The sequence below is a fragment of the Balaenoptera ricei genome, chromosome 4 (assembly GCF_028023285.1).
Source record: "Balaenoptera ricei isolate mBalRic1 chromosome 4, mBalRic1.hap2, whole genome shotgun sequence".
Taxonomy (NCBI): Eukaryota; Metazoa; Chordata; class Mammalia; order Artiodactyla; family Balaenopteridae; genus Balaenoptera; species Balaenoptera ricei.
In genome coordinates, this window is record NC_082642.1 from 18,003,312 (window position 1) to 18,029,252 (window position 25,941).

General features: G+C 47.4%; 1 protein-coding gene across 1 annotated transcript; it reads left to right on the plus strand.

Moving 5' to 3' along the window:
- Window positions 1-2,971: 2,971 nt before the first annotated feature.
- On the plus strand, window positions 2,972-24,470 carry RBP2 (retinol binding protein 2). Its single transcript, XM_059921901.1, has 4 exons — window positions 2,972-3,044; window positions 17,206-17,384; window positions 22,569-22,670; window positions 24,240-24,470. Exons 1-4 carry the CDS (start codon window positions 2,972-2,974, stop codon window positions 24,288-24,290), a joined length of 405 nt encoding a protein of 134 aa, XP_059777884.1. The 3' UTR covers window positions 24,291-24,470.
- The last annotated feature ends 1,471 nt before the right edge of the window (window positions 24,471-25,941 follow it).

Genomic DNA, 25,941 nt, shown 5'->3' on the forward strand with positions numbered 1-25,941 from the left:
ACTGTAGAACATTTCCATCTTACCTCCCCAAGAAATATTCCTTGTGCCCTTTCCTATTTCACCTTCTCTTCCAATACCCATCAAGCCACTGGCCTATTTTATTATCACTACAGATGAGATTTGGTTTTCTCTAGACTTTCATATAAATGGAAACATGCAGTATGTTATTTTCTGTGTCAAGTTTCTGTCCCTCAGCATAATGTCTGAGATTCATCCATGTTGTTATATATATCAGGAGATTGTTCCTTTTACTGTTGAGCAGTATTCCATTGTGTGAATATACCACAATTTGTTTTTTTATTAACTTGTCAATGGATGTTTGGGTTATTTCCAGTTTGGGGCTATAATATGTGAAACTATTTTAGTTTTTAAAACCCTCATATTTTAATGAAGTTGGCTGGGTTAATAATTCTTACTCAAAAGTATTTCCCCTTATGCCTCTAAGATATAGTTCCATCACTGTCTTCCATCAGAGTTGTTGAGACATCTGATATCATTTTGATTATTGTATTGTTTCTCTATAGGTAATCTATATGGTTGTTTTTGTTTTCTCTGTAAGATTTTAGAATTTTATTTTTATTTTGATGTTCTAAATTTCCACCAGTGTGTTCTGTGGTATATACATCCTGGGTAATTTCCTTAACTTTATCTTCCAATTTACTAATTCTCTCCTCAGCTGTGTTCAATCAGCTGTTTAACTCCTCTAATACCTTTTTACTTTTAATGACTATATTTTTAAATTTCTACTACTCTCTGGTTATTTTTAATCTATCTTTTAAAAAATCATTTTATCCTTTTTTATGTTTTTAAGTACTTTTAAATTTCTTTAATTTTAACATACTTATTTTATAGTTTATATCTGACAATTTTTATTATCTGAAGCTCTTGGAAGTCTAATTGGACTGTATGTTTCTGCTGGTGCTCGCTTTTTGGTGGATTATTTTCATGTGTGTTTTGCAATTTTGGATTATGAGCTCACATTTGGCATGGCTTTATACAGAGAATTCTGGTTGGTCTGGGTTGAAGGTGTGTCCCTCCAGACAGCTTTTACATTTACTTCTTTCCAGCAGCCTATAAGTATTGCAAGCTCAAGACTGCATTTATTTTAATATATTGACTACCAGGCAGCATAAATTCAAACCCCAAACCAGAGTCAGAACAGGGAAGAACCTTTTTTTTTAACTCACGTAGAACCCAGGCCAAATAAACTTTCTTGTTGTCTCTAGGTAGATTTTGGCTATTCCACACTCTCACTGAGGGACTAGTCCATCAAATATTTTGGCTTTATGCAAGCATCTCCGTTTCAACTTCCTGCCTTACACAGGGTAAATGACCCCCACCCCCACCCCCATGCCCATTAAAACTCAAGTCCCTGGCTTTTTGCAACTGGCAAACCCATTCTTGTCCCCAGTCTCCTCCCGTACATGGCCAGCTTATTGTTACTTTCTTGCAAGGGAGGCCTACAGGGGACTCAGGTAGGAATTGGAATCTGAGCCTGGAGGGGAATACCTAGCTCCCAGGAGGCTGAGTGCTCAGCCTACAGCAGATTCTGGCTGGACTTCAAAGGATGAAGCCCAAGGCTCCCTATCTGTCCACTTCTGATGCCTTCACTCATTTTCCATTTGTAGTGACGTTGTCCTTTACTCCCCTCTTCCTTTCATCCTACATTGGCCTTTCGACAACAGCTGGGCCAATTTTTACTGTGTGTCTTTCTGACTCCAGTATATTTACTGAAAAATAAATGTGTCGTTTTATACCTCTCAAACCACACACAGCAGAACCATTTGCTTAGATTTCATAGCACAAGGATATATACATTAGAACTTCAAAGTGTCAAGATTAAAACTGGGGACTCATGGTTTATCCATCTCAGCCCACACCTCCATTCTTCAGAGTGTAGGATCCCCTGCTCAAGCCCCAATTCTCAGAACCATGTGTCAGAGCAGTAAGCCAACCCATTTCCTGACCCACTGGGATAGCCAGTTTGAAGAACAGTCCTGAACAAGGAGTCCTTGTCCAAATGCCAGCCATGCGATTCACCTTAGGCAGGTGATCTTCAGCTTTTTCCTGGGGTCTAAAGCAGAGTCCCACTACCCTGCTGCCCTCCATCTGGCCTCCCTCTGAGTCCTGCTTGCTTTTAGAAGATTCATGCTCTGAGAAAATGCTTTTCTTGAGTAACCCCACTGTGTAGATGCTCTCAGGGTACCTTGTTGGGAAGCAAGTGAGAATCAGGTTCTCAAGTCAAACCCCAACCCAAGCTGCCCTTTCCAAGCTGAACTTAGCACACTGTCTTAACAAAGCTCTTTTCCTTAGAAAGAACTTTGGAGCCAGACAGGCCTGAGTTTGAATCCCAGTTCGGCCACTGACCAGTAGTTATTAGGCATGTGATTTAACCTCCTTGAGCCTTTCTCATCTGTAAAATGGAGATGGTTAAAAATAGCTCAGAGCTCTTGTAAGAAAACAAGATGAAGGGTGTCTCCTGCCCAGCACAAAGTAGAGTAGAGGCCCACAGGCATGGGTTCCCATCTTCTTGACTTTACCAGCCAGGCCAGAAGTTCTGGCTACACAGTTGAGGGACTCCAGGTTTGAAGCCTGGGAGCTGATGGCCTGTTGTGCATGTAGGGTGGGTACTGGGTGTTTGCTGGACAGAGTATTCTGCATGGGGCCAGGAGCTCTGTGGGAGCCCAGCCAGACAAAAATGAGCTGTTCCAGGCCTTGTGTATGTTGGAGGTCACAAGGACACCCATGCCTGGACACGTCAGGTTTTGAGCATGGGTTGCTCATGGTCCTGCTGAACTTTGCAAAGGAAAGGAAAGTTCCTTTGGGCTGTGCTTGTGACCTTTGAGCGTGTTATCTTCAAAGCCATAAACCTGGTCCACTGGATTATAAAAGTAGCTCATTCTAACACGTTCGCCCTGAAGCCTGCTCCTTGCCATCCAGCACACACCCACGGTAACCAAAGGCCACCACCATGACAAGGGACCATAGTGGAACCTGGGAGATGGAGAGTAACGACAACTTTGAAGGCTACATGAAGGCCCTGGGTAAGGGGGATGCCAGAGGTGGGAAAGGGGGAGTAGGTGGGAAATGGGGAGGAGGTGGGAAAGGGAGAGGGAGGGCAACTTTGGAAGGACTGTGGTCTGGCCCTCCTGGCAGTGCCACTGTGGAGTTCCCCAGACCTGTGTGCAAGCCTTGTTCCTCGCTCCTTACCAGCTGTGTAATATCAGGCAAGTCATACTCATTCTCTGACGCTCAGATTCCTCATCGGCAAGTTGGGAACAATAATAAATGAGGTTATGTCTAGAATGTCCTTGCTGTACAGAAAAGATTCACTGAATGGAGGAGGCACATACACACACACACACACACACACACATGCATATGTGAGGAAAGCCAGACTTGAGAGGAAAATGCAGTAGCTCCCTTGCCTTGTGATTCCCATCTCTTAGATAACCAGTTGGATCTGATATTATGCACAAATGACCCCTGCATTGCTCTTTTATTAATCTTGTAGTGGAGAAGCAGAAAAAGAGTAGATAACAAATCTCTCAGCCTAGAGAAAATCACGCTAGGAAAGGCTTTCATCATATACATCAAACAACTCATCGCTCACCTGACTTCTGAACTAGACTCCAAGCCAGGGGCTCCATCACCATGTGTCCTGAGTTGACTCTCCTGTGGGATCTCTTGTGAGGCTGGCAGAAAACACACAAAACCAGAGCAAGTGGGCCCACAAAGGGGAGCTCACTTTTGGGGGCAGATATAGGCCAGGCCCCAGCAACTGGCTGTCTGTCCTTATTTCTGCAACAACCTCCTGATCACCTTTTCTAGCTTTAGATCTCTCCGCATAGGGAGTTCCCAGCTGGAACTTCCCTACGCGAAGCATGAGAAAAAATGTCTGCGGGTGCGGTCTGAGGCCCAATAATTTGGATGTGATGATGGGAAGTCTCATCAAGAATGGGAACTGTGGGTTTTTCTGTGCAATTCACTTCTAGCTTGATGACACTTCCACCGTGTCAACAAACAAGGAGAGCTCATGTGACATGTTTTGCAATTTACAGAGATTGGAAATTTCTTCATGTACTTTAGACATGTTTACAACACTGGATAGCTTTTTTTCCCCTCCTGGCTACAGAATGTTACCAATATACTTGGGAGAGGAGGGAGGAGACAAAAATCCCCCCATCAGAACCCTAACACTGTCACCCCTGCTTTTAGTACCCTGAGTGAGACGAGAAATGGAATCCTGCTTCCATACGTGAGTAAATGGGCTGGAGCTGAGCTCAGAGCTAGAATTCTGAACAAGATCATACAGAGGAGGAAACCAAACCAGTGGGCCAGCTGAGGCTTTCTCTCTGACCTTGACCAATTTTTTAACCTTTCCGAACCAGTCTCCTCATCCACCAGATAGAGAAATAACACCAGCCTTGCCTGTTTCTCCAGATGATGTTGGTCGTTGTTTTGAATGATTGAAAGTACTTTAACAAGAGCTATTTGGTGGTTTCAAGCTTTCAGCAGTAAGCTGAACAAGCCCAACTCAGGGAATATAATACGAAAGCAATTTTGAGTCCTTTGTTGCTTATTCTTAAATTATATAAAGTCCTATGGTGACTTTAGGTACAAAATCGAGTCTCAGTTTAGTTTTCGGCTGTACAGGGTGGGCCCCTGGAGCCCCTCTTTCTAGTCTTAAGGTGAGAGGCAAGCACTCCTGTCACCATCCCCTATTCCCTCTGGGGGATGCCGGGAGGCAGGGCACCCTGTCAGCTCTGTCCAAAAAATCCTCTTCCTAAAAGCAGCCTTCCTCTGGACTCTTTCACACCCACTTACACCCTCCTTGTGGGGGAGGGGTTCGTGGGTCGTGAATGTGATGTTTGGATGTCTCTGTCCAAGAGGTTTTGGAGGGAGTGGTCTTTCCAGTTCTCCTAGTTATCGGACACCTCTTATCTCTTAGAGCTACAGTCATGACTTCCAATTCAACATCTTAACTACATTAATTTCACTCTAATGAGCAAACGGGTTGACCTCTTTGTACGAGTCTCTGCAGTGGAGAGGGGTGGGCTCCCACTTTCCTGATGGAGGTTAACACCATAGGGGGTGGTACTAGCTAAACCCAGAATGTGCATGTGCTTGGTGCCTCGGTTTACCCAGCTGCTGACGGCCTACAGTATCCCAGGAGCTTGCCCCAGTTTGAATCCATGAGGCTCTGTGCAGAAACGACTCAGCCAGAGTCACCTTCCCACCGTGGAGCTGGGACACCTGACCCCTCTCACCTGCCCATGGGGACACAAGTGGGGCAGACAGGCACTGGCAGTGACTAGAGACAGGTCTCAAGGGTTCAGCCAGAAGCAGCCGGGTGGGGCTGCCTCCCACAACTGAATCTGCTGAAAGCAACCCAGCAGGGACTTCCCTGGTGGTCCAGTGGTTAAGACTCCACGCTTTCAATACAGGGTACGTGGGTTCAATCCCTGGTCAGGGAACTATGCCATGCGGTGTGGCCAAAAAAAAAAACAAAACGCAACCCAGCAGATCTGTACAATTTCCTCCACATCCACCTCACAAGACAGGGGTTGCTTTCCCAACACTGACAAGCCAGTGAAGCTTGCCTTCTTGCCCTTTTGAGCACGAGGCCCTTCGCATTTGGGAAAAACATATGTGGAGATCCTCCCAAATCCCCAGATATGGAAATATCACTAAGTATAACTCCATTCCCTGCCAAAGAGCTGTCTCTTTCTTAGATGTTAATCCCTAGCACCAGGGAGTCGGCTTTCTCTGTGGGTCTGGCGGCTGGTTCCCTAGGAAGGAGATACTCCTGTCGAGAGGTGGGTCTGGGGACAAACTGTCTTTGCTCCCGGTTGGTGACTCACTCCACCCTCAGCCTCCCCACATGACCTGGCCGCCAGCCTCAGCAATGACACGCCAGGGCAACCTTTGGGTTTGCCCCAAATTTTCAAAGCCATTCGCTGTTCAGAGAATGGGTGACAAGGGTCAATGTTACCTCCTCTCCTGCCTTCTTAGACCTCGTGTTTCCTGAGGCCCTAGACTCTTTCTTGACAGTGAGGAGAGCAGCTGATGAACTCCTCTACCCTGAGGAATCTGTCATGCCCTGAGGTCCTCCTTCAGCTTGAATCGGGGGGTCGGGGAGTGGAGGAGTGGTCTTCAATCTAAAGGGCAGACCTCTCAAAGTGAGGTCCCCGTGCTGTGAAAGAACGCTGGGGGAGAGTCCATTCACTCTGCCCTGGAGTGAGACCAGCACAGCACGTACATTGGGAAGCTTCTTTACCAAAACTTTAGACGTCACCCGTGGAAGCCAAGGACGGTGCCATCTGCAGCAGGTCCAGGCCCAGCCTCTGTTCTCAAGGAGCTCAAACCGGTGCAGACAGTCAAGCTATAGCCGTGTACAAATTGCATTCCTGTTCTCTATTATAGTGTGATAAATCACCCCCAAAATGTGGTGGCTTGATTTTATTATACAGTGATTTTATCATTGTCTCTCATAGTTATGGGAGCTGACCAGGTTCACGTAGGGGGTTCTTGCTAGGAGGCTCTCATTCCATTGCAGTAGGACAGTGACTGGTGCCAGAGCCATCTCAAAGGCTTCTGGCTCCTGTGTCTGGCAGTTGGTGCTGGCCAGCCACTGAGACCTCAGAAGGGGCTGTGGATATCTACACGTGGTGACCCATGTGGCCTGCGTTTCCTCATAGCACTCTGGCTGTGTCTAAAGAGACAGGAGACAGCGGCTGAATGACCTTTTATAACCCAGACTCAGAAGTCACACAGCATCACTTCCGCTGTATACTATTGGTTGAAGCAGTCATGAGCCCACCCACATTCAAGGGGAAGGTACATAGACCCCGCCTCTCAAAATGTCAAAATTATATTGTAAGACCAGCCTGTAGGATGAGAGGTGGTGTTGTTGCAGCCATTAAAGAAAGTATAGTCTGCCACAGATGGGACAGTGGGTGATTCTGTCCCTTGGGCCTGAAAGGGCTATAGTGACAATAGAACAATGGTGACCGGAAGTGTGTGCGCTGTATGGTGATGGCTGGTAACTAGACTTGTGGTGGTGATCACTCTGCAGTCTATACAGATGTTGAATTATGATGCTGTACACCTGAAATGTACATAATTTTTTAAAACAGTGTGTGTGGCAGTGAGGGTGGAGGGAGCTACAATAGGTGGATCATTGAAGGCTTCCTGAGTACTTCTGGGTGGGGTTTTGAAGGAAGGAGAGGAGTGCTCCACACAAGGATAGAGTCAGGTCTGGACCTATGAGCATGTGCCAAGGTCAGGCTGATGAGGAAGTGGGTGGCCAAAGGAAGCAGGAGCCATATTACCAGGAGGTGAAGTGCAAGGGCGGGCACAGGGGTAAGAAGAGTCAGAAAGGTACCAGGGCTGGATCTTGAACAGGTGTGACACCATGTGTGATCATCACCCAAGGACATCAGGTAAGGAGAGGGTCCTGGGAAGAACTGTGTACAGAGGAGAGAAGGGCCATGAGCACCCTGACAGCCAGGGCGTGAATAGATCAGCAGAGACAGTCAGAGAACTGAAGGAGGAAGTGGTTGCAGTCGTCCTGGGAAGATGTGAGAGCAGTGCCAAGGAGGGTGTCCAAGGGGTTGTCCATAGCAGGAAACTGACTAGATTTGGTAACTAAGTGGAGAAGAAGCGAGGGGTGAGCCTAAGAAATAAAACCCCACCATGTAACTTTAATCAGGAAGAAAGAGATGTATAATGGAAGGCATCTGTTCTAAAAGTACTCAGGGACTTCCCTGGTGGTCCAGTGGTTAAGAATCCGCCTGCCAATGCAGGGGACACGGGTTTGATCCCTGTTCCAGGAAGATCCCACATGCCGAGGGGCAACTAGGCCCATGAGCCACAACTACTGAACCCGTGCGCCACAACTACTGAAGCCCACACTCTGTAACAAGAGAAGCCACCGCAATGAGAAGCCCGCGCACCACAACCAAGAGTAGCCCCCGCTCGCCGCAACTAGAGAAGACCCAGCACAGCCATAAATAAATAAATAGATAAATAAATAAAAATAAAAGTAGTCAGTTAACGTTAAACTTAGACATATTTTAGGAAATCTTTGTTCAATAAATTGTAACCATTAGGAAAAATCCAGTTCTTCTCTTAATTCACAAAAGAAGGTGAGGGTCATCTTCTATGAAGAGCATCTTTTCATTGAAATCAACATGTACAGATTTAAAAGAGCAGTGGCTACTGCAAAAAGTCCTAGTGGGTCTCTGGAAAGTTCTACCAGGAAAGCGGTAGCCTTAGAGGCTGAAGTCAAGCAGCTGCCACCTGAGTGGTCTTTGCCAGGAAATCTTTCCTGATTACCCACAATGTTCAAAAGCCTGTCCTGACTGTAGGGATCCAAAGTGTAACATCAGAGGTGAGCACATGCACAAGCCATTCTCATGCCATGATAAGCATCGTGCTAGCATGAGCTTTCTATACATTATGTCATTTAATTAATTCAGTTTCAACAAATGCCTTGAGCACCTATGACATGCCAGGAAGAGCTCTAGGCATTGGTGAAGCGGTGGTAAATGAGGCAACAAGTTCCCTGCCCTTGTGGAGTGGGCACGCTAGTGGGAGAGAGAGAGGGTAATAGTTTAAGACTATTTGGGCAGTGGTAAGTGCTTTAAAGAAAATAAAAAGGAATTCTTGGGTGGAGAGTGATGGGTGGTCAGGGAAGTTTGTCTGAGGGGGTGACATTGGAGCCGAGGCTTGGATGCTGAGAAGTGTTGTTCCGGGCACAGGGCACAGCAAAGGCTGGTGTGCTGGGTGTGTGGTGAGCCCAGGGGTAGGTCAGGCCTTATGATGGGCAGACTTAATCCATCTTATTCATATTCTTTAAGGTTCGCTATGACTACAGCGTGAAGAATGAATCACAGGAGGGCAAGACTAGAAACACAGAGGCCCATTAAGGAAGCTTCTGTGTTGTTCAGGCAAGAAATGATGATGGTTGGTTTGGGGTGGTGCCCAGGGCTGGAGAAGAGAGGACAGATTCAGTGCATATTTTGGTGGTAAAGCTGACAGGGCTTGCAGATAAAAATGTAGTGAGAGGAAATGGAAGAAATGAAGACGGCCCCCAGGCTTAGGCCTGAATAGCTGGGAAGGCTGTGACCCTATCAGCTGACATGGGGAAGACATGGCGGGGAGTGAGTTTGGACAGGGGTGCCGGGCAGGGGGGAATGCATTAAGAATTCTGATTTACATCTTTTGATTACAGATGCCCATTACACATCCAAGTGGAGTATTAAAAGTGGCATGTTGATATAAGATCTAGAGCTTAGGGTAGAGTCCGGGATAAAGCCACAGGAATGCTTGCTATTTTAAGGAGTGAGGAATCTGAAGGTCAGGGAAGTGGAGGAACTTTCCTGGGATCACTTGTGGCTGGAAATTGGTGTTGCTCAGAGAGGAGCCTGGTCTGCCTGCTTCTAACCCCCAAGCACTTGCCATAGCTCGGTTCCAGGTGCAGGTGCTCAGTGTGGGGTTAGGGGAGGGGGAGCTTCGTGCTGAGCAAAGTTCATCAGGATGGGGACCTCCGAAGCAGGCAGGCAGGACCCTCAGATACATTGCAAGAGAGTCACTCGGAGTCCCTGGGTAGGAATGAATGAATGAATACATGAATGAATGAATGAATGAATGAACGTCTGATGACCCAAGGAGGAGTTAATTTCACGGCATTTGGATTCCTGTCAGTGTTCACAAGTCAATAAAGTTAGACACTGGCCAAAGACTTTACTTGTGTGGCATCTGGTTGGACTTTCAAACAGGGACAGTGCTGTAGGTGGGAAAAGCCCAGGTGAAGATAAGTTTGGTCCCTTCCTATGGGTCTCCCCTGGCGTGTAGTGGCAGCTTCTCCTCCCCAACCCCCATCCCAACGGTGCAGACTAGACTATGGGGGGGAGATGAAAAGTACAAGGGCAGCAGGGAGGCACCCCAGGGTCTCCAGCCTGCCTCCTCTGGCTAGGGAAGGGTCTGAATGCATTTGGAGGTGTACCTGAGAGTAAGAGAGAAGGAGGCAGGAAGGGGCAAGGACAGTTCCTCTTTCTGTGGATTATCTGGAGGAGGAAATGGCATGGAAAGACGGAGAAGATTGCTCTTCCACTCTGCTTCTCACAATGCCTGAGTGCTGAGGATTTGTGAATTAAGGAGTTCAGGTTCGAAGCCCATGGAAGCTGCACTGAGAATGGGTTTCAGATTTCATATGATGAAAATGTGTGCATCTCTGCTCTTTAATTTACAAATCGCGTCTGCCCTTTTAGCCTACAACTTTAGCTTTTTCCACAAGCATATTACAAAGCATTTTAATGTTGAGTAGCATACTCATATTTCAACTTTATGGCCTGCATTGTTCAAAATGCAGTTATGAAAAGTATGCTTTAATAAAGTCACTTCAGTGGTTTTTTTTTTTTTTCTTCTGCAGCAGCTATAAGCCATATATATTATTCAGAAATAGCTTGCCTTTGGACGTTTTCCTCTGAGATAGAAATTCCTTTCACCTGGCTATAAATCAGGCTCGGAGATACCTTTAATCCAGAAAAGCAGATGAAACATATTTGATAACCCTGGTGTTCAAATACCATACCAGGAAAATAATTTTCCCTGAAAAGTACAAAGAGTAAGTGTTTTTGTAATCTGTGTGTGTATGCCTGTGTATTCTACAGCTGCAGTTAAACGTTTCCTTTTGATTAGAAATATCACAAATCCACCAGCAGAATGTTTGGCTCCCTTCCCCGGGATGGAACAGAGGTGACATGATTAACTAGCCTGCGCACACGGTGAAGGGTAGCCAAGAGGCCAAGCCATTTTTCAACCCAGAGAAGAAGCAATGTTTGATTCAATTTGCATAGAGCCCCTAATAAGATTCCCCGGCTCTGGTTGGAAAGACTGACTGGGGGTGGTGTTTCCAGGACAAACCTGTTCTCTTGGCAGTAAACATTTTTAGCTGTGATCTACCTCTCTGGGCAACCAGGGACAAGCAGTAATTTCCATTTGGGGAGCCTTAAACAGAATGTGTTTTAGTTGTGAGTGATAAACAGAATGTGTTTGTAGGCAAAGTGTCAGGAGCTCTGTCCTAGCTGGGCAACTCTGAACCAGCCACTTAAATTCTCTGGGCTTTGATTTCCACATCTGTGGAGTGAAAATAGACTTGCTCTCTGAAGACCAGTTAAATTTAGACTTCTAAATTTCTCTGTAATTCCCAATTCTTCCTTAGTACAGTTGACCCTTGAACAACAGGGGGGGTGGAGGCAGCAGCGGTGTGTTAGGGGCCCTGCTCTCCGTGCAGTCAAAACTCTGCGTGTAACTTATGGTTGGCCCTCCGTATATATGTAGTTCCTCCATATCCGTGGTTCTGCATCCGCGGATTTAACCAACCACAGATGGTGTAGTTCTGTAATTACTATTGAAAAAAATCCACGTGTAAGTGGACCCGTGCAGTTCAAACCGGTGTCTTTCAAGGGTCAACTGCAGTTTTGCCTGGTGCCCTCCCCTCCGTTTCATCTTGTTAGCACATGACCTGTGCTTTTCTTTCCTCATCTCCTAACTGTGGCTCCAGCATGGTTTAGCACAGCCGAAACTCCTCCTCACTCAGCACAGAGGGCTAGAGCAGGAACTAAAGTCGTTTCTACCCTTTGGCCAACCTATGGAATGAGGAAACCAGTCCATGCAAACAAAGGTTTGGCCAGGCTGGATTAAACGCCCATGTGACAGGCCAGGGCTGTGAGGGAGGGAGGGCGTGGATCAGCCACCATTCTGACTGTTTCTTCAGAGCCCAGGACACTTGGGCTCCATTGAGTGGCAGATGGCTGTGGAGATGTATAAACATGAGCTGAATATTTCACCCTGGACTGAATGCCGATCTGACCACTGTTCGACCAGAGTGGAAAAGGCCAAGGAGTGGAGGCCAATGTGCATCAAATACCCACCAGCTCCTCGGCACTGTGTGAAGCATTTTTGCCATCATTTTAACTGAATCCTTCCATAAATAACCCTATGAGATAAGCTTTCTTTTCCCCATTTTACTGTGAGAAACTGAGGCTCAGAAAGGGAAAGTGACTTCTCCGAGGTCACAAAGCTGGGAGATCAGAGACAGGATTTATGCCTGGATCTGACCCTCACTTTTTTATGCCAGAAGTTCTAAACTTTGGCATGCACAGAATCACTTGGAAGGCTTGTAAAAACAAGAGGGGCCCAATCCCCTGTAGGTCTAGGGTGGATCCCAGAATTTACATTTCTAAAAGAGTCCCATGTGCTGTGGTTGCTGCCAGCCCAGGGGCCTCACTTTGAGAACCACCGTCCTAGACCACGGTGCCCACGTTAACCAGACCATAAGTATCTCTTGAGCTCCTACTGTGTGCCCAGCCCTGGGCCTGGTTCTGTGGGGACACGGGAGCAAAGAGACAAATCATCCTTATTCTCACAGAGCTGAGACTTTGGAGAAAAAAATAATAAACCCCATGAAAAAGAGGAAAATGCCAGGTAGTACCTCCTGCGGGTTAAACCCTGGGCCTGGAAAGTAGGTGAGGAAGGAGGCAAGAAGGAAGAGAACATGCTAGAGCAGGCAAGGCTGGGGCTGGGAGGAGAGGGGCAGGGATTCAGGGACCAGATGTGCAGGGAGTATCTGGAAAAATGCAAAGGGCTCCGAGGAAACCAGCTTATGAGATCAGGGAGTTGATTATGATGGTGCCAGCAGCTACCACTTATGGGGCCATTACCACAAGCCACCAGCCACTGGGCAAATCTCTTCACAAACACCATCAAATTTAATCCTCAAAATAGCCGGATGCAATTAGTAATAACTCTACGTATAGCTACTGCTCTCTGCTGCTTCCAGATCTGGACCCTAGTGTCCAGCGATGGAGCTGAAGTTAGATGTCACCTGGCTCATTAGGCTGTGTTTCTGGGGCAGAAGGAGAGAAACATGAATTGGAGTGTAACACGTTAGCCCCTGCCTAGCACAAGCACGTGTTTATACCGACTAGAATGCAGAAAACACTCCTTTGCGGCTTTTAGCAGTTTTAAGGAAGGATTCATTTTGAAGTCAGAAATAGTTGACCACTTGGTCCTGTCTAGTCTTCTCCTTTCCAAACAGGCCAGCAGTTCCCTTAAAGGGAGAAAAATTAAACAAGGAATATTACCATAATTGCAGGGACCAGGTGACAGAGATAAATGCCTCAGAAAGGGTTTTGTCAACCCTTCCTGTATTATGTTCTGGGGAACCCTGGCCAGCTGGAGATCCCACCACGGAGGGTTCTACAGCCACCTAAGATTGGGAAAGGCTGCATCTTCTGTCCTGCTTTTGGAGTTACACAGCATTTTTCCCAGATTAAAGTCTCTGTGAAATTCTTCAGTATAGAAAGCATCCAGCCTGTCTTGGTTTTAATTGCTCATTTCTCAAACTTAGCTGATCATGAGCTCCCTTTTAAAAAATTTTTTTGACCACCAGTCTTTTATGGGCTGAGTCCATGGCAAATACAGTGGGGGCACCCTGGGCTCTATGAATGTTGGCCTAGATGCCTAGGAGGGTTCACAGCAGCAGAGAGAGCATTTATCTACCCCTATGCCCTGGGGCCTGCAGGCTGTGTGGCTTGGACATGCCCAGGTACAATTTCATATGACGCAAAGCTGAAGCTATCAGAAAATGTCCAGCGTTGGAACGTGGTTGCTCCAGCTCCGAATTCTTGTAGAGCCCTAAGCCTAGAAAACAACTGCTGTCTGGTGGGGGCAGTGTACCTGAGCCCTGGGGAACATAAGCTGCCCCAAACAGGGAGGGCTCATCCAGCTGGATCCAGAAGCCCCTGTGGCTCCAGGGGAAACGTAGAGTCAGAAGTTACTGGTATCTTGGGCAGCCACTGGAAGTGCACAAACTGGCGTGGTCCGACGTGATGGGACGGGCCAGCCCAGAGCTTGTGGAGCACGGTGCTGGTCCTGGAGCCAGGCCCTCCTGGGTTCAATTACCACCTCTATTGCTTCCTCACTATATAATCGAGGGCAAGTGACACAGCCTCTCTGAGCCAGGTTCTTCACTGGTAAAATGGAGAATAATATAGTACTTATCTCGTGGGTTTCTTGGGAGAATGAAGTGAGTGAAGCTTCCCAAGGGAGGTTCCACTATGGGACAGCATTCCTGGTTGGTTCCAAGGCATGTCTTAACTATCACCCCAAATACTACCAAAGGTCCACACAGCATGGCCCCCAGAGCCACCTTACCTAAAACTTAGCTCCTAAGTTCCCCCCATAAAATTCTTTACTTCTCTGCTTCTACCTTGGTTACCTAAACTCAGAACCTCTGTTTTCACCTCCCAACTTGATCTTCCACACATCCATCCAATAATCTAACCCTTGTGATTGCTTTCCAACTGTGTAATCTTAGACAAGTCACTTAACCTCTCTGGGCCTCCACATCATCGCCTATGCCATGAGGGATTTTGGGGAGCAAAAGGACCTCAGTCCTTGTCTTCTCTGAGGAAAGAATTCAACAAGAGACCAAGATTGTAAAGCAGGCACAGAGTTTATTAGAAGCACAGTGTGTGTGGGAGAGCACACAAAGAAGCAGTTTCTTTAGGGCAGCAGCAAAAGTTACACACTCGAAGGAGAAGAGTGGGGCGTCCTTGGGAGTGAGGGGCACGCAGTAGGGACAGCTTAGGTTGTTAATATGGGGTTAATCTTCTGCGGCTTAGATGAGGGTGACTCCCTTTTCCTCCCCTATGATCGTGTCATCGGCAGTTCCTTATTTGGACTTCCACCAGGCACCATTTTGAATCCTTCCCCTGAGCACCTAAGCGAAACCCACAGGGGTGGGGATGGGGTCAAAACGGCAGTGCTAATGATATTATAATGATATTACAATACGGCCAGGGTTACTAGAGGGCGACTTGAGACCCCCTCTGTGCATGTGTCGGGCTGAGAAGTGCTGTTGACGGCAAGAACGAGGAGTCCGCCAGTGGGCTCCTTTGTCTTTCATCCGGTCATCAGCAACCTGTGTATTTTTATTGCGTGGGCTCCACGGTTTTCATGGGCAGAGTTTCTTGCTCAGATGCTACAAAGTTTCTGTTTTGGATGCCATTCCTCCATGTGTGGTGGCCTCATTAAGTGCAAAACAAGGAGGTGCTTTGCCTTCTCCCTAACACCTATGCACGAGGAGGCTGTGCTCGGGCCCCGCCTTGACTTTTCCTACCTCATGAGGGGTAGGTGCTTAAACAGTAGCTTTCAAATTTCTTAAACCATTGAAGTCTTTCTGCAAACAGCCCCCTGAGAGGAAATCCAAGGTTTAAAACCACCCAGAGATTCAGGGTCTGAGATGAGGCCCAGAAATCTGTAGTTTTTACATCTTCCCAGGTGATCCTGATGGGCAGCCATTGGTGAATTCTTAGACCGGGCAAGTTCTCAACCAATAGTAGTGAACAGTAGTTGAGCAAAGCACTGGCATTCATACACCAGCTCAGGCCAACTTGAACCTATTTCTCTTTTCAACTTAGGATACAGGTATATAGTCCTTTTACCTTCTGGGTTGCCTGTTATTACTTGAAATTATTCCCTTAGGATAAAAGCTGACTTTATACAATTTAGAATCCAAAAGACCAGCCAAGGTCCTTCCTGGATTCTGCTGTGGTCCAAGCATCCAGCTTGGACCTCTTCTTCTTGGTCCTTTAGGAGAAGGAATGGGATAATGACCAAAGAGGGATTCAGGAAGAAATGTGTCAGAAGTGAAATGGGGAAAGAGGGTGAGGGAAGTGATGCTTGGCTACCAGGGCAGGACAGCGGAAGGGGTGGGGATGCGACCATCGGAGACGTTCATTCTCTGAACTGAAAGCAGCTCTATGAACTGTTGGTAACTGCTGGTCTCACTCATGGGCACACTAGTATTTATCCCCCACCAGGTAGCACACAGTGTGAAGTTTAATCACCTACTACTATAGAGATGAGGCTGGAATTCTCAGAGAAACAGCACTCAGTGAATCTGAACTGTTCTTACTCTTGAAGTCATTATTACCTTGGGTTATGAGCGAATCAATCTCAGTGTTTTTCGAAATCTTCCAGGTAAAGTTTCTTAAAAAAATAATTAAAGATTTACATTGGCATCTGAAGACATCTGGAGAATTCACAGGCGTCAAGGAGGTCAAAGATTTGGCTAGAGATAGAAAGCTTAATGATGTTTGTAACAAGCGTAGAAATTTAGCAGTTCCAGTATTATCCTGTTTCTATATCATTTCTATAAGACAGTGACGTTTTGGCTTGGGTGACATTTTATGCACGATCAGAGGTTAGCAGGAGGTGGGCTCAGCACTTAGCTCCTTACCGTAGAATGTAAAGCTTAGGAAATGAAACACTCTCTTGAAGGGCATGCTCCCTTTTACTTACAAATGGTCTCTAAGAAATGAATAAGACTTTCTTTAAAATATCAAGGCAAAAAAAAGATGTAAATGGAGTAGATGCAGCAAAACCTTGACAACTGTTGAATCTGTGTGATGGGTGTGCCGGGTTCCTTGTACTCTCCCCTCTACTTTGGTTTGTTTGAAATCTTTCATAATAAAAATATAAACAATTATTCATCTTTTCCTTAAAAACAACAAAAGGAATCTCTGAGCAAGTGTTTATTAAGTGTCTGAAATATGCCTAAGCTGTGCTGGGTCCATGACTGAGGCAGAACATCCCCCAGATCTGCTGTAAAAATGGAAGTTTGTAGGTATTCTTCCCTTCAGTGGGCATGAACAAAAGATCCATCTTTACCCAGGATCTAGACTCGTTATTTTTAAACAGTCTTTTTCCTTTTAAACCATGAAGTCTTCTGTTCAGCAAACTCTTAGGAGGAAACCAATATGTCAAATAGATAGAAGGGAGCTGCTGTGAGGGCAGGGGCATGTGCGTGTGTATATGTAGGCGTGTGCGTGTGTATACGTGTACGTGTGCATGGGTGTGCACACACGCACACTGGGGAGTTGCAGCTCAGGGGTGCTACCTCCCCTCCCATCAGGGCTCCCGAGGAGATGCCCAGGGACCCTGGGTTTCCCGACAGTTGACTGAGATGCCCAAACTGGCCATGTGCAAGACAGCTCTCGTTTCCCGCTTGAGCGAAGAATGTGGCCGGCCTGAGATCTGCGTCTCTGGTCCTGAGTGTTTGGCCTTGTTAAAGAAATGAATGAGTCTGGCTGAGCACATCATAACCTCCACAACTCCCTTTGCCAACAGATATTGATTTTGCCACCCGCAAGATCGCCATCCATCTGGCTCAGACGAAGATCATTGAGCAGGACGGTGATAAGTTCAAGACGAAAACCAACAGCACGTTCCGAAACTATAACTTGGATTTCACAGTCGGGGTGGAGTTTGACGAGTACACGAAGGGCCTGGACAACCGGAATGTTAAGGTACTGACCAGAGTGGAGATTTCATCCACACGGTCTTGGTGCAGGCGCTGGCTGTTTAGCTGCACAATGAAAAAATGACAGAAACAACCTGGGAGGCATCAGGAGAGGGGGACCAGAATGGACTTAATGATGCTGGCAATAAGCAAGTATTGAAAGTTTAGTGGGAAGAAGCAGGCTGGCTTCTGCATGAAGCTTATAAGCCAAGGAGGGATTAAAGGATGCTGACCTCTCCAGGATCCAGGGTAGGAGGCCAACTCATACGCTGACATGGGCCTGGCAGGCAAAGCGAAGAGGGCCAGGGGGACTCATAGGGAAGGACGTTGACAGTGCCAGTGGGATAGCATAGCTTCATCCTGGGGGCAGCTTCTCAGCAGCAGCCAAGCATTGCCATGGAGGACTGACGCCTCACGTTGCTAGAATTTTTTTTCTTTTCAGGAGCTGTTGAGCATTCATATGTTCTTATATGAAATATCTCAATTTTAGATGATCCCAACTGATTTAATTTTTTTTTTTTTAGAAGAATGCAATGCAAATCACACCAAAAAATCAGTAGACTAGATGAAGTCAGGCTTTCTCCAATCCTAGAAACCCAGATAAATCTCTGGCAAGCTTGTGGCTTCAGTCTCAGCCTCACCTTAACTCTCAGGACATAATCGAGGAAATCCTCCATGCATCAGAAGGCACACTTCTAGCCGCTTGAAGCTTTTGGATGCAGGGAGGCCCCTAAAATGAGCAGAGAACTCTGAGTGCAGAGTGGGGAGTTATCTCCAAGCCCGAGAACTGGAGTCTGCAGAATAGGCAGGCCCGCATCCAAGGGGCTTTTTGTGAATAAGGCAGAGGTTGGTAGCAGCGGGGAGAAGTAGGGCAGTGGTGGGAAAGGCGGGGCCATCGGCAGGTCCCCTCTCCTCCCGCATCACCTGGTGGTATCACAGCCCAGTGACTGATTGTTGCACTGTCCATATTCACGCTCAGTGTGAACATCTTTGGTTTTCCAAATCCAATTACACCTGGGCAGTCCCAACAACAGAAATGGGGGAAAATCCAACCTCAGCCGTATTTAAGGATTCCCGGACCCAAATCTTAGCATCATACAAGAACCTCGGGGACTGCACGGTCCAGTGCAAGCCCATGTGGTTTACACAGGAGTGGGCAGCTTGAGCCCTCATGGCACCCACTCCCTCTGTGCCAACGCAGCCACCAGGACCTCTGCCCTGGCTCCCAAGCTGAGGAGGGCTGGGCTGAGATTCCTGTGCCCAGGTATGCATGCTCTCAAGCACTGCAGAGGGCCACCCTCTCAGAGCACCACAAGGAAGCAGGGCCCTTCCCCTTTCCCCATGAGCCCCACTCCCCCCAGAGCCCCACTCTTCTCTGGTGCTTCCAGGAGTTCCTTCCAAGTCGAAGTCTCAGCTCTTCCCCCAAAGCTCTGGCTGCTCTCCCGGGGTGGGGAGGAAAAGCTGTCATCATTCTTTGGGGATGATTCCAAAGCCAAAAGAGCAGGACACATTTTATTTCTCAATCAAGTTGTCCTGCCACATTGATCATCTCAGCCAATGAGTCAGGGTTGAATGACGTTTGGGCTCCTTGAAAAGAAAAGTGGGAAATGGAAAGCCCTTTGGGAATGCTTCCATCAAACCAGTCTTGGCAGGAGACGTTAAGCTCCCGAGCCCCGGAACAGCCCCTTGTAGGATCCCGCCCCGAGGAGTTGCTGGATCGGCAAGTTTTTTGAACTGTGTGGCTGCGAGGCCAATTCATCAGACACCAGAAATGATAGGAAAATTTGTCTCAGAATTTTTGCATCCCTCTGCTGTTCTAACCTAATCAGTTCCAAATGATTCACTTTCCCCTTGCTTCTCAGTTTTGGGCGTGGGCTATTGAAAAGAAGGCCTGTCCTCTCTGACTCATTTTTTATCACCTGTGATGTTGGAGAACTCACTCTTACTGAAATAAATCATGTCCTTTTGGCCCTTCCTGACCCTTAAGGGTTCCATTTGTTAACACCTAGGCTTCTGCCTCTCCCTTCCACGCTCCGTCCTCTCTGAGTTCCATCCTCTCTCCAGGATCGGCTCTTAGCCCTGCAGAGAGAGATAATCCCCTTTCTCACTTCTGGTCTCTGCTTTGCCTGCAGCAAAAAGCCAGGGCTAATAAACACACACACACACACACACACACACACACACACGAGATTGAGAAGTACCCAGACAGAATTTGCCCAGCCTCCAGCAAAGGGCTGTTCCCATGAGAATCACAACACAGAGCAGGTGCCCTTGGCACTACCTTCTTCCTGTAACTTGACAGCAACCCTTTAGCTGGAGAGGCACGGCAGGGAGTGGGTGAGCTTATCTCTCTGATTAATTTCTGTTGCCCACCCTTGGTGGCACACCCAAGTGCATAGAAATCTTACGTCTGTGTGCATGTGTGCACTTGCATGTGCGTGTAGTACTCCTCTACACTTTGTCCTCTCATTCTCCAGGACTCCACTTCTTAACTCCTTGGTCACCCTCACGAGCCCCTCTGAAAGAGGGGAGACAGATATTCATTCAATCAACATGCATTAGGTGTCCTTGATGTGTAAGACAATATGGGCTGGGGGATTGGAAGACACAGAACTTGCCCAAATAGAAGATGTGAGTCCTTTCTCGTCTACGTGGGAGGGATCTCTGGAATATTCCAGACAACATCTCGCTTCCAGAAGGGGAAAGAGAGCAACCTATGAATTAAGCTTCTCTAAGACATTCAAAACTGTGAGGTTTAAGATGGTCCTAAAGGAGGAGGAGACATGTTTTCTTTAGAAAACATGTAGAATTTTATTTTTAAATTAATTTAGGGAATATTAATACATATGCATGCTTTAAAAAAAGATGAAACACTAAAAAGTGAAATTTCCTTCCTATCCTGGAGCCCAGCTCCTTAGTTCTCTCCCCGAGGGACAATTACTATTAAGGGTTTTTTTTGCCTCCTTGGCGAGAACGTGTACAAACATATGCATGCATCCCCACTGCTCCTTTCTTTTATGCACATGGCCCTCCTCCTTGCTTTTTTAACTTAAACTATACACTATGGAGACCGCTCTTCTCCGTAAGGGCAGAACTGCCTTCTCCCTTCAAAGGCTACAGAGCGGGGAGGAACCACACCCGTATTTAACCAGCCACCCACTGATGCAATTTATGAGGCTTGCAGGCCTTTGCTGTAACAAACAACGCTGCGATGGGCTGAAGAGTAAAATAAGGAGGAATAAAATTGTACATAAAATATATAATATGGTCAAGGTCAAATATTGCTTTAGAAACAGGTAGACTTAACAATCTGTAGAAAACAGATATCTACCAAAAAACAGACCTGAAGTGAATTTAAAAAAAACCAAAAAGCACAGGTTCGTTTATCACCAACTGGGTTTGCAAGATAGGGAGGAAAATAAACGCCTGGTCCTTAGCATAATATTGTTCATCGAGGCGTAATATGGTTTGCACATACTTGGAAGAAAACCAACTCACATCAGGATCATCCCCGAGGAAGGGCAGCACCAACACACCACCATTGCCCGGATGGGAATGATACCATCAACCTCACATGCAAGCTTAATGTGGGCACAGAGGTGGGTGGCCTTGAAGGACCACTTAGGGATAGTACACATCGTCCCTTGGCAGGTACTAAGACAGGTAAAGTGGGGGGAACAGGAGGAGGAGGAGCTGGGGCAGGGTGTGAAATTTGTAAATATGTAAATTTAATAAGAGGGGTTAGAACCTCTTGTGGTTCAGCCTCCTGTGGCTTCTCCTACCTGCTGGTCAGCTCAGCCTGGTTGTCCAGCACAAGCTCTGCATCTCTGCTGCCTTCCCTGTGCTAATTGATCAGCACTGCTGCCTGGAGGAAACCCAGGACCAGGAGAAGGTCCACCTCCCGGTTCTGGATGACAAGGCTGGCTTTGGAGCCATATGTGCAGCCCCCTGCTAACTAGGTAGCTTCCCTGCCTTTATTATTGCCCTACAGTGGGCAGTCCTCACAATGTGTTTCCTGTGGGGAAAATTCTCAGAAGCAAAATCTCTAGGTCAAAGAGTATGCACAATGTTATATTTTGAAAGGTAATGTAAAATTGCCCTGCTAAAAGATTCATACCGATTTATATAAGCACCAGCCCTGTATGAGGGCCCATGCTTCTCTGTACCCCCTCCAACCCAGTGTGTTATTAGACTCTTTGATCTTTGACCACAGGATGAATTGTATCTGAAAAGCACAGATTTAATTTGCATTTCTCTTGTTATAAGTGAGGTTGAATATATTTTCTTATGTTTTTTTTTTTTAATTTTTTAATTTATCTTTTTTATTATATAGGGCTGTCATTTTTATTTATTTTTTTATATTTATTTTTGGCTGTTTTGGGTCTTCGTTTCTGTGCGAGGGCTTTCTCTAGTTGCGGCAAGCGGGGGCCACTCTTCATCGCGGTGCGCGGGCCTCTCACTATCGCGGCCTCTCTTGTTGCGGAGCACAGGCTGCAGACGCGCAGGCTCAGTAGTTGTGGCTCACGGGCCTAGTTGCTCGACGGCATGTGGGATCTTCCCAGACCAGGGCTCGAACCCGTGTCCCTTGCATTGGCAGGCAGATTCTCAACCACTGCGCTACCAGGGAAGCCCTATTTTCTTATGTTTAAAAGCCATCTGCTAGGGTGTTTTGTTTTGTTTTGTTTTTCCTTGTAAGCTGTTGGTTTGGTGTCCTGTGTTGAATTTCCTATTAGGTTAATGATCTTTTCCTTATTGATTTACAGGTGTCCTTTGTATGTAAGGAGATCAGGTCTTTGTCTGATATGTGTTACAATTATTTTCCCCAGTTTGTTATTCATCTATTGACTTTTGAGATATCTTTCCCTTCCAGAAATTTTACATTGTGACATAGTTAAATTCATCATCTTTTCCCCTACTGATTTGGAATGCTGTCTTTACCATATGGTAAAATGGAAGAGTAGAAGTCTTTCAAAGAGAACAGAACCAGCCAAGATAAGTCAGTCTGGCTGGAATAAAGGGCGTATGTGGAAAGGAGGCTGGTGGGATGCTGGCGTGGTTGTGGTTGAGAGCTCTGCTTTGGGGACGGAGCAGGAGCCCAGGAGTGGCTGCAGGAACTGCAGCTGCAGGTTTACATGTGTTCAGTCCCCATCAAGACCATACATTTGATTTGCCTGGAAACCTCTCATTACAGACTCTGATCGTCTGGGAAGGTGATGCCCTCGTGTGCGTGCAGAAGGGGGAAAAGGAGAACCGAGGCTGGAAGCAGTGGGTCGAGGGGGACAAGCTGCACCTGGTAAGTCCCCAGCTCCCCTCCACTCTGCTTATGCCAACTGCCGGTTCACCCAGCCAGGCGCTTTGACAAGAAAAGTGGCCCTGCCCTCCTCCCCTAAGCTCCAGCCAAATGCGTGTGGTCAAATGCATGAGCCATTCCCATCTGGCTCAGGGGACTCCAGGAGGAAATCTATATGGCTGTTTCTGTGAACGGCTGCAATTAAAAGGAACGTTCAAGATGCTGAGTTAGGAAGCCGAGATCCAAGGAGAAATGCAGGGAACCTGTCAAAGACCAGCTGGGCAGAAATGCGAGGCACAGAATTAAGATGCCCTGGAGGAGGGTGAGACCAGGCCTCCTCAGTGATGAGAGCCTAGGAAGGAGAGGGCTTGCGGTGGGCGTGGGATGCAGTGGGAGTGGGTTGCACTGGGAGCATCTGGGCCTGGGAACTGCCTGTAGACCCCAGGCACTGGCCTCACATCCTAAGGTGTGTCCACCTGATCCCAAAATATTTTAGTTTAATTTGACACCAGAACACAGCAGTTGGAATAAATTATTTCTGATTTCCTTGTATAAATTATATCCGTCTAGATAGCTTAATTTTTCACTCTTCAGTCTTTAAGACAAGTGATTTGTCCAACATTCAAATAGTGAAAAATCTTTCACTCCTTCATGCCTTCAGTCACTCGTTTGTTAAATGAATGGCTCATTCAATGGATGGCTCTTTATTCATTCACCTGTGGAGTCAAGCAGGTACCTGGCTCTGCTGTCACTATTCATGTCACAGGGTGCCCTTCAGAGCCAGCCTTGCCTCACCTGACATCTTTATTTCAGAGACAATGTCAACTGGTGATAAATGGGAGGCAGTCACTGTTTTCCATCGACCGTTTTCCCTACCTGCTCCAGTTTGGAAGGTGGATTTTTTTAAATTGTAGTACAAACCCCAACTGTCCCTGTGGCTAAGCCAATGGATTCATCATCAACTGCAATGATTTTTGTGGTTGTTCCCACACTCGTGTTTTTCCTCTCCTCCCTCAAAGGGTCACGAGGAGCAGATAAGGCCTGGGGGCTCCCTCTGCCCAGATGAAAGGCAGCATCTTGTCTGCCCAGGCAGGCCTGGGGGAGCCCTTCTGCCGCCCATGCCCCATCATTGCCTGTGCTGCCACCACCCAGCGTGCTAATCACCAGAGGCCAGAAAATCCACAGGGTGCGGGGATAGCTCCCCAGGCCCTTGCCTTCCAAATGCTCCCCACTAGATCCTTCCCTTCTTTGTGGCTTTGCTGCCTTTTATAAATTAAGCGATGTTGCTCTAATCACGAGAGTAGGAGGAATCCTGCCCAAGAGGATAATTCCTTTGCATTTTTCATTTTTATAATTGTTCAAGCTCAATTCAAGTGTCAAAATCAAATGACTGCTACCTGCAGGGCACGCCAGCTGATTGGGTCTCTGAGATGCTCTTTGCCCAGAATGACTAAGTGTCCTCTTTATTCCAGCTCCACCCCCCCACCCCAACTCACAGACACCCAGAGGGCTGGGGGTGGGCGGAAGGAAGGCCTGGCTGGTTAGTCACTCACCTGCTTTCTGATGTTGCAGGAGCTGACGTGCGGCAACCAGGTGTGCCATCAGGTGTTCAAGAAGAAGTGATGGCTGTGAGAAGGGCCTACCAAGCATGCGCTCCACACTCCCCGTGAAGAGCTCTCTGCTGGCTGTGGGGAGCAGCCGCAGGACCCTCCTACTCCTGATAGAGCCCGTGGGGAGGCATCTGGATGGGTTTTAAACAGAACGAGTATGTAACAGTGACAGACATAGCCATCCTTCCTTGAAAGCTGGCATTAAACGAGAAAACAAAAATCACTCCCATACTTTGAAACCCTTTAATCTATTCCCCTTTATTTCTAGAACTTAGTTTTATCCGCAAGCAGAAGAGGTGATTGCCTGCGTAGTGGTTTTCTGTGCAGCTTTTGTTGTTTATTTTTTAGTTTAGTTTAGCTCCGCTTCTTTGTCATTAGTTTGGGTGTGGGGTGGTTTTACCTGGAAACATTCTCTGGCCAGCCCAGCATATCCCCTACTAATTCTTGGACATTGCCTATTTGAGATTCTTTCCTATGGATAGCACATTTATTTCTCCAAGATCCTATTTTAGGAAGCATATGCTTTCCAGTTTGTACTTTCCCTTAAGCAGCCTAAGTGGCTCTACCTCTAAAGGCCTCTGGAGGTCTGCAGTATCATCTGCTCTTGGTCCAGGCCAGTCCTTTGCCCTTCAGCCCTGGGCAGACTTTCACCCCTGCAGAGGGGTCACCAAGCTCTGCCAGGTAGCCTGAGTTCAAGCCCTGTGCTCCACTTCTTAGCTGGGTGACCATAGGTACATCATTTGGCCTCTCTATCCTTGTTTATCTCTTCTATAAAATGGAGAAGACAAAAATAGCATCTCCTCCACTGGGATGGGTCGCTGTGAGGATTAAGTGAGTTAACACATACAGAGTGCTTGGAACAGGACCTGGTACATGGTAAGGGCTCAGTCCCTGCTAGCTCTGGTCATTATGTGGATCTACCCCCTCCACCACCTTAGGGGTCCAGATGAGTGGATGCTCAGTAACAGTAGGTCAACACCTCCGAGACTTCCTGCTGCTTCCAGAACATGAGGTTCGTTACTCCGAGGCAGCACTGTATCTTCCTGCTGGATACGCAGATAGAATAGTGCACCTGGAACAGGAGAGTAGTTAATAGGGATGCATTTATGGTGGATCGTTCATGGGATCCTGAGAAGGCACTGCAGGTCAGAGCCATCTCCGTATCCTTCTGTAGCAGAGCCTCGAATCCCACCATTAGACAAGCACTGCCTTTGAAAGGTGGGTTCATGCCAGGAGGGCTAGCAGGCGGTATTAGCACCCTCTGGTATGATTTGAATGATCACTGATCCTGAACATCCTAACAGGAGAGACAGGCTGTCAGCTGCCCACGTGACCCAGGGCCAGCCTTGGCTCAAGCGCTTGTGACAGGCGGCCGTGACGTGGGCGTCCTGGCAGGCCGTGTTCCCCAGCAACCATGCCATGTCCCGGAAAGTGCCTGGTGGGGCCTCGTGCTGGCTGAGGACCTAGGGGAGGTGGTGGTGGTCCTCTCTCGGGTGCCAGGGAGGGGGACCCTCCTGAGGAGGTGCAGGCCCGTCTCCTGGGGCAGACCAGGGACCAAGTGGAGGGACTGGTGAAGTGGGCCCCTTGTCCCCAGCTTCCCCATCTAGGAGCCCCATGTCCCCAGATGACCCCCCCCCCAAGTCTTGTCCCTGCTCACCACAGCC

Coding starts and splice junctions, on each gene's coding strand:
- RBP2 (XM_059921901.1), top strand. CDS start 2,972: ATGACAAGGGACCATAGTGGAACCTGGGAGATGGAGAGTAACGACAAC. Junction 17,385..22,568: donor TGGACAACCGGAATGTTAAG/GTACTGACCAGA, acceptor CTCTCATTACAG/ACTCTGATCGTCTGGGAAGG. Junction 22,671..24,239: donor AGGGGGACAAGCTGCACCTG/GTAAGTCCCCAG, acceptor CTGATGTTGCAG/GAGCTGACGTGCGGCAACCA.